General features: G+C 30.7%; 1 protein-coding gene across 1 annotated transcript; it reads right to left on the bottom strand.

Annotated features, from left to right (window-relative positions):
• Window positions 1–748: 748 nt before the first annotated feature.
• LOC105142082 (dof zinc finger protein DOF1.1-like) lies at window positions 749–2,640 on the bottom strand. The gene has a single exon (XM_011049540.1). The coding sequence runs from the start codon at window positions 2,145–2,147 to the stop codon at window positions 1,230–1,232; it is 918 nt and encodes a 305-aa protein (XP_011047842.1). The 5' UTR covers window positions 2,148–2,640; the 3' UTR covers window positions 749–1,229.
• Window positions 2,641–14,485: the final 11,845 nt, after the last annotated feature.

Below are 14,485 nucleotides of genomic sequence, written 5' to 3'. Positions count from 1 at the left end.
AAACTTCATTTTATTTGAATTTGTTTGCAAAGATCATAAAATAAAAACATCCTTTCTATTTTAGTACTTGGAGAAGGATTGCTGCCGTCAGGGCTCCAACTAGAGGTGTAAATGGGAGCCACGGTCTTCTCGAAGTTCAAAATGATCTCTGAAGTTTAGTAGTTATTTCATATAGGTTTTATCTAATTTATTTTTCTATAAAATAGTTCATTCTAATTTTAAAAAAGAGAGTTATATTTTAGTCAAAAATCAATCATTATTATACACATTTTCTTATGTGTAGAATATTTTTGTATATCAATATGTTTTACTGCTATTCCAATCTAAATTCCCCACTAGCTGCCAAGAGAATTTCAATGTTCAAGGGGCATGCATGCTAGTTAACCAAGATCTCCAGGCTTTCTGGTCATCAATTCTAACCTTTGTTTTAGCAGTTCAGTACTGCTATAATCCATAATCAACGCCAACGGTCTTTAAAGAGAGAAGAGAACAAGCCTTTGGACTAATTATAGCCTCAACTTGCACAGATTCTGCCCAACTACAGTGCCGGGGGATAAGAACAAGCATTTTGGACAATTTATAATAATATATAATAACAGCCATCAAGTGCCCAGATATGTTTTAAGGATTTAAGAGAATCATGCAGAACTCGTCATGAGAATTCTAAAATGCTCGAAACTCACTGCAAAACTACTTTACATCAGGAATATCTGTCAGGAATAAAAAAGTAGAAAGATTCCTGAACAAGTGGTGAGAAAACAAATCCATATATCTAAAAGAAATATGCATACCCAGAAGAATCTTCCATCACATCTACTTAATAGCCTAGCCTATAGCCGGAGAAGACCCCATTACTCGTTTCTCAACTTAGATACCCTTCTCTATCACAATGTGAACCCTAACCCCTTGAACCTACTTCATACGGAAACTTTTCCTTTAGAATTGAAACAGATGGAGGTAAGATAAAGAGAGAAAAAGACAGCAAAAATGGACACCTTCTACTATAGCCTGAAGCTGAAACTGAAAAAAAAAAAAAAAAAACGGTGTGGGGGGAGAGACCGTTTGATACAGTCTACATCTAACTATAATAGTTAACTCATTAATAGAGGATTGTGATTCTTACAAATGAGACTGGCCCTTCACATAAAAACATTCAAGTACTTGAAAAAAAAAAAACTGAGAAAGAAAGGATTTATACACACTTCTAATAAGGTTAATAAAGACCTTTGCTATGGTTTGATTTCAGAATCATCCCATGGTTCACTGAGATCAGCAGAGACGTAATTCTCTATATCATCCCAATTCCAGTAATTTGTCATGTCCATTCCACTGCTTGTATTTGGCACTTGCAATGAATGAGCGATAGTGCTACTTGCAGGAGGCATGATGGTGGTTATGGTCGAGTCCTCCATAGATTCTCCATTGTGATTATAAACATTTGAGGGCTGAAAGGAGGTGCAAATTGAAGATGGATGTGTGTCAAAAGAACTTGAATAAGGAAACAGTAAGCCTTGATTTTGAGGTATAGACACAGATGAACCCAAAAGGACAACATTGTTGTTGATGTTGAAACTTTTGGTGTCCAAGTTGTTGCAGCTGATTAAATTCTGTTGCAAAACTGAAGATGGTGGATTGATCATTGCTTGATACAGAATTTCAGATAAATCCTTTTGACCACCAAGTACAAGATCGGGAAGATTCTGCCTTTGCTGCTGAGCTTCAATTGCCAACTGGGGATTAACCCAATTAGTCATATTGGTCGCGCAATTATTGTTGCTTGGAGCAGTGGTGCTTTCAGTAGTGCTTGAAGAGGTGGTGGTCTTGGAACTTGTTTTTGATGTTTTCTGCCTCTTGTTTTTGCGGCCGCCACCAACAGGAACATTTCGGAGATTGCCGCCTTTTGTCCAGTGTCTCTTGCAAGTCTTGCAAAAATGCCTAGGCTGTGACTTGTTATAGTTGTTGTAATAACAGAACTTTGTGTTTGTCGAATCACACCTTGGACACTTCAAGGGCTCGAATTGCAGCTGGTTTTGCTGCTGCTGCCTCCTTATTACAGGAGGTTTAGGCAGCTCCAAAGTATGAGCCTGCAAAAGGGTCTGGCTCCAATCTAGCCCATCACCAGTAACCTGCTTAGAACTCAACCCCATCTCTTAAAACACCACAAGATTAACAACTAAATAACAACCAAGAGAGTGAGAGGAAGCAAATTTTCTCTATTTTCAGACAGAAACAAAGCAAACAAATTCTAACTGGCTAGCTAGCCCTTGGACCTTGGAGCAAGAAGAGAAATCAATATGAAGAATAACAGAAGGATGAGGTTGATCCTTGTGAGGCGAACAGTGAAATATTGCTCAAGTGAAATCGGTGATATAATTGAGTGAAATGTTGCTAGGAAATGGGTAGGAAGGTGATAAGAAGTGAGCATGTCTATTCGAGTCACTATCTATCTTATTAGTATAGTCTCCTCCCTAAATACCAGTCTATATTAAACTACCTGTTACAGGGAAATTAATGACGATAACAAGAACTTGAGAAGATCAAGCTTACTCAAGCTACCTAGCTTCTTTGTGGTCTCAGAAATTCTTGATTGGTATACACGGCACCCTCCCCTTACATCTCCACACAATTTAATATATATATATATATATAGAGAGAGAGAGAGGGAGGGAGGGAGGGAGGGAGGGAGAGAGATGCTATATTGCTATTTACTTAGTCCTTAAGGTGGTGGCGGGTTCTTGACACGTGGGTGTTTACAGGCCCTTGATAGTGCCTTGAATGCATGAGTTGTAAAGAGGACGTAGATGTTTCTTGCTGCTACATGCTATAATTTAGAAGTCTGTGGGGGGCGGCGGTAAGCTAACGCACGCAGAAGAATATAGTTGGAAAATAGTTAAGAACTGAAACTACACTACCATTGTGCGGTTTTCTCATGTCTCTGTCCCATCCCATTTCTGTAATAAAGATATTTAGGCATAACTGTTTTTTCCATATTAAAATTAAGTTTTTGCTCAATCAACTCGTAAACAAGATCATTCATGGATCATGAAGAACTTAGTTTTTGCAATTTCATTTTTTTATATTTGAATTCAAAATGAATTGGAGAAAGAAGAAAATGATCTATCACTTGAATCCGCTCTGCAAAATTTAAGATTGTTGCTTATCAAAGCAAACCAAAAGGAAACAAAGGGTGGTTCTTGTCAATTATGGATGGAGATCATAATGGGATGAGTTCGGACATATATTATATAATCTTGTCGAATCTAAAACCCTTATAAATTTTGCACTGAGGTATGTACAGAAAAAATATTATCACGTAGAAAAAGACTTGATTAAAAAAAAAAACTTAAAAACCATTGATGTTTTATTATGATCCGAAACATATTTTATTATTTATTGGAACAATACAATGATACTTTTAACCTTCTAAAAAAATTAACAAAGCTTGCAATTAAGGATAAGATTGTATTTTTAGTAGAATCCATTGGATATTACATGATTAAATGAGGATAAATTGGTTAACACATATTTTTTTAATATGATGAAGTGACTTTTCTGCTCTTAAAGACTATATATATAACTTTGATTAAAGAACTTTTTTTTATCTTTTTATTATTATTTGCACAATAAAATTATAGTGATGCCCTGTAAAGCAAAAAACAATCAAACTTGGTTTTTTGTTTTTTTACTTTTTAAGAACATTAAAGTAACAAAATTGCCTTTTGAAAAAAATATAAACATAGTTTTAAGGGTAATTTCAGTCTCATAACCTGGATCAATTATTTAAAGTATTAGCCTGATTTAAGTTCACTTTATTTTTAGGTTCTTTATTGAAAATTGATTTTTTTTCAACTCATGATTTGACATTGAGTTATTAGGTCTTAAGTTTTGTTTATTTCGATCTCATATTATAAGTGATGGGTTAATCGATTTCATCAAGGTTGATTTAGTTTTTTTTTCTCAGTGTTTTTTTTTTAAGAAATTGTTTTTTTTTTTATTCCATTCGTTGGCATTAAGTTATTGATCTTTGAGCTTTGTAATTTTTTTTTATTTTTTTTTGGGGTTATCCTAAATGCGAGTTAATCAAGTTAACCTGGGTTTTTTTTAGCTTTTTTACTTAAATTCAACCTTTTTTGCAAGGTTTTTTTTTAATCTTGTTTTTTTTTTCCATCTTGATCTTATATCAAAGGTTAGTCAAGTTAGCCCTTGGTTACTTAGGGTTTTTTCTTCGACGTTACAGTTTTTAAAATTAATTTTTTTCACTTTCATCATTTAACATTAGGTTTTTAAGTCTTATGCTTTGTGATTTTTTTCTCTTTATTTTATATGGGGTTATCTCGATCTTATATCTTGGATTACTTATTAATCAAGTTAACCTAGGTGACTCGAGTTATCATTGCCTGAACATTCTTTTTTATGATAGGAAAATTTTAACCCGACTTGTGGCTTAATGCAGACCTTCTATCTAGTATATGATAATGATGATGATGGATTTATTAGAAACTTGTTTGTGATCAGTGCGATAGCTTCCACTTTTAAGTGTTTTTAAAAAATATGATTGTCTTGAAAAAAAGTTAAATTGATGTTTTTTTGTAATATTTTTCAATGATTTTAATGTGTTAATATAAAAAAACTTTAAAAAATTATTTTAATAAATTTTCAAACGAAAAACACTATTAAAAAATATATTCAATGTTAACTACCAACACGTATTAAATACAAAATAAACCAATGTTATTTATGGAGTTCGGTCTACTAGGTCAAGAGACATTAGGATATGGATTAAAAGAGCAAAAGCCGGCTCGCTTCTCATGCTACATGAGATCAAGTGAGTATCATGGTTTCTCAATGGGTAAATTGGACATCTATTAGGTTAGACTACATTACCATGGATCCATAACTTGATGGATTAAGTTGGTGTTTGTGGTAACTTAACTTCGTTTGCATCTTGCCCGTCTATATATATTTTATGCCCGGCAGCATAAAGTTTGTTAAAATAATTAGAATCAAATATAAACATAAAAAAAGACTAGAATTCTCAATAATTTATTTATTATGAGTGCTTAGTGTTAACCTAAATACAAAGAAGGTATCTATAGGTTAAACTGAAAATATTATTATACCCTTACTAAATTAGTCTACATAAATATTATTTAACATCTCCCCTCAAAATCATGATGTGACAGTTACAAACATCAAGAGTTTACCAACTAGAAAACAAAAATGAGAGATAGAATGCTCCTTGGTAAAGAAATCTGCAATCTGTAAGGAAGAAGGATCAAAAGGCAAAGTAATGGTGTCATGCTTGAGATGATGATGAGTAAGATGGCAATTGATCTCAATATGCTTAGTTCGCTTATGAAAAATAGAGTTGTGAGCAATCTGAATAGAACTATGATTGTCACAATACATAGAAGTAGGATGAGAAAAGGAAACTCTCATATCAGTAAGTAATCAACATAACCAAACAATCTCTTTGGTAGTAGATGTCATGACATGATATTTTGCTTCGGTGGATGATTGAAAAACAATAGATTATTTCTTTCTCTTTTAAAAAATAAGAGAATCGCCTAAAAAGATACAGAACTTGGTAACAGATTTGCGATCTGTGGGATCACTACCATGATCAACATCGAAGTATGCACGCAGCTCCAAGAAAAAGGTGGATGAAAGTAAAAAACTCAAAAAATTATACCCCGAAGATATCATAAAATACAAAGAACAGCTGTCCAATGAATAATAGTAAGAGAAACAACAAACAAACTAACAATATGAACAATATATGGAATATCTGAATAAGTAATGATGAGATATACCAAGCTCCTAACAATAATATGGTATAAAATAGGATCTATCAAAGATAAACCATCAAAAAAAGAGTATCTTGCATTAACCTCAATAAGAGCATCTACAGTCTTGTTATTAGTAAGTCTAACCCGCTCAAGAATATATGTGTAACATATTTCAATTGAGAAAGAAAGTAACCTTTAGGTAAATATGCTACCTCAATACTCAGAAAATATCAAAGATAACCTAAATCCTTCATTTCAAATTGTCTAGCCAACTTTGTCTTTAAAAATAAAATACTATCAATGTCATCACTAGTAATAATCATGTCATCAACATATAAAGATAAAATATTATGGCCTGCATTAGTACATTTAATAAAAAGAGCAAAATCATGACTACTAGAAATAAAACCAAGAGATGAGATCACAATATAGAATTTCTCAAATCAAATAAAAGGTGTTTGTTTAAGACTATATAATGCTTTCTTAATCTTACAAATATATCCAGAGTCGTATAAAATACTAAGAGAGGTGACATATAAACTTCATCTTGAAGATCTTTATTCAATAAGGCATTATTAACATCAAGCTGAGAAATATGTCACTGACAAATCGAAGCTACAACAATAAAAGTATGAATAGTGATTATTTTTTCAATAGGGGTAAATGTTTCCTCATATTCCATACCATATTGTAGAAAGTATCCTTTTATAACTAGCATGACTTTGTATCACTCAATAGACCCATCAAAATTAGTCTTGATCTTATACACCCAACAATAACTAACAAACTTTTACCGGGAGGCAGAGGAACCAGATCCCACGTATTTGTCTTATGCAAAGAAAAAAGTTTCTCATCCATAGCTTGCTACCAAAGCAGATCAAAAATTACCTCTTTATAGGAAGATGGCTCAAAGAGACAATGAATAAAAGTAAAAAAAAAAAGAGTAAATGATGAAAATAACAAGAATAAGTAACATCTGGTAGTTTTGTGGATTTATGAATGTGAATGGACTGACGAAGAGGTGGATCCACAATCTTAGATGAAGCTTAAGGGGTTGAATGTGAGAATAGAGCTTTAGGTGTGCTAGAGAGTAAAATATCAGTATCTGCAAAGTTATGAGTACAAATTGGTCAAACATGGAAAGAGGTATTATTATCAGAATCCTCATAAAAGGGGTCTATACGAATAAGATCAGGTTTAGTCGGGCTATGAGTAATGGATAGAATAAAAATGAAAGGTATACGCTTAAGAAAGATAATATGACGAGACACATAAAGTTTTTGAATTATTGGATCAAAATAATGATACCTCTTTTTACTTTCACCATAACCTAGAAAGACATAAATAGTGAATTGAGAGGATACCTTACTGTTTTCTACATAAGGATGAAAAACAAAACAAGTGCAACCAAAAACTCTAAATGAAGAATAATCGGTGACAAACTCATATAACTTTTCAAAATGAAATAGACCCAAATTGTGAGAAGATGGAATTGTATTAATTAAACTTACAGTAGCAAGAACATCTTCTCTCAAAAACTCACTAGAAACAAAAGCAAACAACAATAGAGAACGAGTAGTCTTGACAATGTGCCTATGTTTTCCTTCAGCAACACCATTTTGCTTAGGAGTATCTGTATATGAAGTTTTATGGATGGTTTCATCTAGAGTAAGCAAATGATAAAATTTATTAGAAGTGTATTCCCCACCTAAATCACACCTAAAACATTTAATCACAACAAAATGTTGAGTTTTGATAAGAGCTTGAAAAACTGTATATATCTCAAAGAATTTAGAATGATGTTTCATTAAATAAACCCAACAATAACAAGTATAATAATCAATAAAAGAGACATAACATTGAGACCCTCTTTTTATGGCAACAGGAGAATGTCCTCATATATTAGAATGAATCAAGTCAAATGGTGAAGAAAAAATAGAAATACTTTGATTAAAAGGTAAAATGAAAAATTTTATCAGATTACATCCATTACAATAAAAAATGTCACAAGTTTTTAAACTTTATAAAGCTCTTGTGGATGTCAAAAATATCAAATAAGAAGATGAAACATGTCCTAGATGAGAATGCTATAAATAAAAACTAGAAGATGAATGACTAAAACAAAAAGACAAATCAATAATAGTAGTAACAGCAACAGGAACTGATATTTTTAACTCATCCAAAATGCATAGTCCATTCTGCTTACTGTCCATCTCAATCAACTTCTAAGACTACAGATCCTGTGCAAAACCAAAAAAAAAAGAAAAAAATAATTAAATAATCACCAGAATCACATATTTGACCAACAAAAGCAAGATTCAATTTGAGGTTCGGAAAGATAGATATTAGAAAAAGACAAGGTATGATAATAGAACCAACAATTGTTAAGGGCATAAGAGTGCCATCAGCAGTCATAACAGGAATGGAGGGCGAAAGGGAAATATAGGCAAAAGATGAAGAATCTAGAGACATATGATGTAAAGCATTAGAATCCAAAACTCATTCAGAATGTGATATATCTGAAAAACTGTGAGGCAATTGACCTATAAAAGAAGAAGCGAACATTACTTATGGCTGCAAGGAGAAAAACTACTAAAATTGCTCAACCAAAGTATTATGATCGATAATAGAGCCTGAAAAAGTTATTACTGTGGTATTATAGTGTGATGGTTTATAACCTTAAGGTGATCTATAAGTATTAGATTGTAACTGGCTGTCAGGCTTCTAAGCTTGATTTTGTTGTCTCAACTTAGGACAGTAAGCCTTCCAATGACCTTTTTGCTTATAGAAACTACACTCATCAAAGTCAACCCTTATGTAAGGCTTATGGTGATGATTGGACAATTGCTTAGAGGGTACTGCTAATACAAAATAATTCAAAGCAGAAAGATTACCTTTTTCAGCATACAACTAAAGACATATTTCTTTTGTCAATAACTCACTAACAACCATGTTAACAGAAGGTAGTGGAGAATGATGCAGTATTGAACCTCTAAGTCCTTTGAAATCACAATTAAGTGCTGTTAAAAATTATACCAATTGTTGCTGCTCTTTACATTCAATATAAGCACCACATGCTTTTAATTTTGTCAATTCTATAAGAGCCAATTGATCCTAAAGATTGTTGTGGCAGAATAGAACTCCTGAAGACTCATATTCTTTTAGGGAAGAGCTTGTATGTCACACTCTAACTGATATTGTTTTGTAAAATTTAATTGTGTAAACAACCATTGCAGATGATCCCAAACCTCTTTTATTGTCTCATACTTCGCCAATTGTGTACTTATAAAATGCTCAACAGAATTGTTGATCCAAGTAATAATCATTGCATTGTTTGTTTCCCATGTATTTATTGAAGCAGTATCTCCTTCTTCAGTATTCTTAGGTACTAAATAAGTTCTACTAACATATCCCACATCTTCTTATCCTTAAGAAAATTTCTCATTACATAGTTCCAATACAAATAGTTCTTTCTATCCGACCTCACACTCACATACTGAAGCTAATCATCTCTTTCAGTAGTCATAATCAATTCTTAAATAGAACCATAATGCAAAAGCAGCGAAAAACAAAATACTAAATTGCAAAAACTAAACAGAGATTATAGAAACTAAACAAATATCTTCTTGAAATTATATAATTACTCCAAAACAAAAAATAAATTTGTAGAAACTGAATGTAAATACCAAATTGCAAAAGCTGAAGGAAGATGAAATACCAAAATAATTGCAGAAACTAACAAAATACTAAATTTTGCAGAAGTAGAAGATAAAATATCACTCTAAAAAAATTAGCTCTAATACCATTTAAAATAATTAAGATCAAATACAAAAAGAATTATAAAATCCTCAATGATATGTTTATTATGAGTTTTAAGTGTTAACCTAAATACAAAGAAAGTATGTATAGGTTAAATTGAAAATATTATTTTACTCTTAATAAATAAGTCTATATAAATATTATTTAACAAGGTGATCTGAAGATGTTCTATATAATGGAATAAAAAATATATTAATAAGCTTTTAATTTAGTGATGATGAGTTCCTTGCATTTAAGAAAATTACTAATTTAAATCTTAGTTTTAGAGTATTTAAGCTTAAAATATAGTATTAATTATAAGAGGTCACCAAAGTAGCCACTAATTCATCTAATTTTACTATATGGAGAAATCATAAGAAGTAATAGCCAGTATCACGAAGGATACTAGCTATTGCTTGTTATAATTTGTATTGAAGCTGTTGGATACCATATTTGTATTAGAGTTGTTTGATCATTAGTCCGTAGATGATCAATTACCCATGATGTTAGGTGGATTATAAAATAACTCAATTTAGAGGTTTACTTGCAACCTATTTGAGAGTCAAGTAGTGTAAATAGTCAACTAAATCAATTTTTTTTTTCATGAATTTCAATTTTTTTCTCATTTATATCCATTTATAACCTAATTAGAAGAGACTAAGCTTGAAATTATGCTCAAAATACAAATTTTAAAGATAAAAAACTAACATGTAAAACATAGAAAAAATATATGGCTAATCACACATTAATGACAATTTTTCTTATGCTTTAAAAGATTATTTTCTCGATTGTTCACTTCGTAGGCTACAAAGAGAAGAGAGAAACTTGCTTGAATGATATTGATTTTAGTCATAAAAATCTATCTTTTATGGAATGATTTTATTTGACAAAAAAAATTCTATGATGATGATGTTCTTTAACCTTTAACTTGCATGATATGGTAGTTTTGGACTCACATGTTTTTATCAATCTAGGTTGATTTTTTTCAATTATTTTTTTAGTTATTTAATGTTATAAATGAGTTTATTTAGATCTTTAAAGTTTTTTGGATATTTTTAAATAAAAAATAGTTGAAAAATAAAATTTTAAATCCAAAAATTATCTTTTTTAATTTTTCAACCATCTCTACGGCGGTTGAATTCTATAAAGAAAATAATAATTTTTTATTTTTTTAAAATGAATTGATAATTATAAAAAAAAATTGACTAGGCATTAAGTACTGTTTTTATTTCAAGTGCTTAGGTCATTTAAGCCGGTACATGTAGGTAATTTTTCTATTAGCTTTTTAAATTTTTTTTTTAATTTTATGATTTAATGTTGAATCTTATCATTTATTTTTTATTTTTTTATAAATTAATTTTTATTTTTTTATCATATGTTGCGAAGGAAATGAGAGAATTATTTCTAATTAGGTGGCCGTCACATACAATTAGGACCACGAGGGCCACATGTATATGATCAAGCCACGAACAAGGCATAAAATATTATTAAGTTCAAGCTTATCTGAACAAAATCAAACCTTTGTTGAATGTGTTTTCGAGGGAATGTGAATAAGTAGAAATCAAATATGTGGTCGGTTGGTTAGGTAAAGTGACTTTCTATGGGCATTTCCACGTACATCATCAATAACGACAAAACAGAATGTCTGTCGACCAATTTAGAAAGTGACATGCCATGGCTAGCTTAGGTTAGCTTCGCTTAGCTTAATAATGCATCATGTTCCATATGAACTGGTCTAATCCGTCCAGCTGAGAGACTAATTAAAAACATTTCTTATTAATTAATATTAAGCTCATCTTGACTGGTCATATCAAGAATTTATTATGATTTCAAGTCTCGGACAACCACCTCCTCGGTGGCTCTACGTGGATAGTGAGTTCACTAGCATGTTATCATTCGAAATCAGAGGATGTCATGATGAAGAATTTTTCCCCGAATAATTGTTCATAGTTTAATTAAATTAACTCCATCGGGACATGATAAATAAAGCATTAAAGCATTCAGGAGAGGTTTTAAATTATGTCAGTAGGATTTAAAATATTTTTTATTTAAAAATATATTAAAATAATATTTTTTATTTTTAAAAAATTAATTTTAACTTTAATATATTAAAATGATTTGAAAAAATTTTGAAAATAATTTTTTTAAAAAATGTTTTTTTTTAAATTTGAGGAAACTATATTGCATCCCCAAACATATACTAATTTGATGTTTGATGGTTATCATATTTTTTACAATATTGTTGTTTTAAAAATAAATTAAAGAAATTAAAAAAAAATATTTTAAATTATTATTTTTATATTTTCAGATCATTTTAATGTTGTATACTAAAAATAATTTTTTATAAATAATATAAAATATTATTTTAATATATTTTTAAATAAAAAATACTTTTAAAAATAACTATTATATCCTTCTCATACACTCACTCACTATCATTGTCATTAACCAACTAAATACGATAGATTTAATGTGAGATATGATCCAAGGATTGTCATTGGATGTGTGGCTGCATCAAGAGGGCCTATACGGTTGAACCACTCGTGGAATTCCAGGGTGGATCGATCGTGGATTCTCAAGGTTGGTGTGCTTGAATGGTCAACTGCAATTCCCTTGCGTTCGTTCTTGAAATTGATAAATCTAGATGTTACATCATGGCTTATGACCATTGTAAAGGATCATCACAACATGGCAAGCAATATTCCACATGATCAGAACAACAGATTAATCCAAATTCGACATCGAGCTAGCTAGGTTTGACAAAATGGTTAATGATCTCATAAAATCAGCATTTGAATATCAGAGCTAATCAGCGAAAATATGTGTATACAACAGTTTGTACGAAACGGGTCGTGGTGATCATCAGGATGTAGGGTTAAAAATCCCATACGTAGAGATTATTTAAAAATAACTTTTAGCAAAAATGTTTTTTTCAAAATTTGAGGGAACTATACTGGGTTTTCAAATAAACACTAATTTAATGTTTGATTATTATTATATTTTAAAAGTAAATTTTAAAAAATAAAAAAATTTATTTTTTATTTTAAAATATTATTTTTGTATTTTTAGATTATTTTGATATAATGATATTAAAAATAATTTTTTTAAAATAAAAAAAATTATTTTAATATATTTTCAAATAAAAAAAACAATATTCTCAAACAATCACTTACTATCATTGTCATTAACCAACTAAATATGATAGATTTAATGTGAGATATAATGATCCAAAGATTGTCATTGGATGTGTGGCCGCATCAAGAGGGCCTATCCGGTTGGACCACTCGTGGAATTCCAGGGTGGATCGATCGTGGATTCTCAAGGTTGGTGTGCTTGAATGGTCAACTGCAATTCCCTTGCGTTCGTTCTTGCAATTGATAAATCTAGATGTTACATCATGGCTTATGACCATTGTAAAGGATCATCACAACATGGCAAGCAATATTCCACATGATCAGAACAACAGATTAATCCAAATTCGACATCGAGATAGCTAGGTTTGACAAAATGGTTGATGATCTCATAAAATCAGCATTTGAATATCAGAGCTAATCAGCGAAAATATGTGTATACAACAGTTTGTACGAAACGGGTCGTGGTGATCATCAGGATGTAGGGTTAAAAATCCCATACGTAGAGATCATATACCTAGTAGAGATTTAGACTAGTACAGTGATAAATAATTTATTTTTCTCTTAGGGTTTTCATTTGAAAGTTCCAGCTTGAAATCCCCAGAAGGATGAGAATGGAGGAGATTTACAGATGAAAAGGTTCATACTCATTTTGAAAAAGTAAAAACAAAGGTTATAAAGAATGGTTTGCAATCATGAATTCTGTTAAAAATATATATAGAAATGAAGAAGAAAGGTAGCCAAATGAATTTGCTTTCAAGATAGGAGTTTCTTTTTATCACAACGCTGAAACCCTAGGCTTTTATATTTGCTTGGACAATGTACATTTCTCTTGGGTCATGGAAGAGGAGAGGTTTCTTGTGTTGTTTCAATCTCAAAACATCAACTTTAAACGAAGTTAATACTCTATATAGTCCATAATCCATAATTGGCGGGGTATAACTATATATGAATGATTCTCGAGAGTATTTGTTCTTGTGTTTTAATATTTTTTTTGAAGCATTTTTCAAATTGTTTTTCATTTTAAATTAAAAAATATTAAAATTAGTGTTTTATTAGATGTTTTCGAATAATTTTAATATATTAATATAAACAATTTTATATATATATATATATATATTCAATCAAAAATCACTTTATACCATGATAGGAACACAAAATCGACAAAGGTTGTCGTATTGAATAAAGAAAACATGAACCAGTTTAACACACAATTGTCGTTATACATAGATGCATGCATGTATGCATTCCTTAAACCATGTTCTTGTGCAGTCAGCTATGAAATTGTTTTGAATTTTGATTGCTTCCATGAAAGAATCAAAAAGCAGCTGCTGCTGATAACAGCTCTAGCCTTATCAGAATTCCTCTGTGGAGCTGTTCTGTAAAGCTTTGTTCTTTTCGAATTGGAGACTTTGAAACATGATGCTGATAATTAATTTCACCAACAATTTTTAGTGGGAATATCTGGCTAGACTTAGGCTTTGATTCAGAAAGCAGAAGATGCTGAGAAAATAACTAACGAAGGAAGAATATGAATGGCTTTATGAAGAATATTTGACTATTCTAAATTATTTGTGATAGAAACCTAACCAAGATATCAATTTAGTTTCATGCGGACCATGCAAATAGCAATCCTTAGATGTATATACTTGCTAGTTAGTGGAGGATCGTAATATAAAAAAGATTGCTTAAAATCTCGCGTGTTAGGATTAATAACCTGTTTGTTATTTTTTTAAAAGTATTTTATAATTAAAAATATATTAAAAA

The sequence above is a fragment of the Populus euphratica genome, unplaced genomic scaffold, assembly GCF_000495115.2.
Source record: "Populus euphratica unplaced genomic scaffold, PopEup_1.0 scaffold222.1, whole genome shotgun sequence".
NCBI lineage: Eukaryota > Viridiplantae > Streptophyta > Magnoliopsida > Malpighiales > Salicaceae > Populus > Populus euphratica.
The sequence above is the reverse complement of the archived record's forward strand: the minus strand, read 5'-3'. Positions and strand labels throughout refer to the sequence as shown.

What these genes read in the sequence shown, in the direction of transcription:
- LOC105142082 (XM_011049540.1), bottom strand. Translation starts at nt 2,147, where the DNA reads ATGGGGTTGAGTTCTAAGCAGGTTACTGGTGATGGGCTAGATTGGAGC.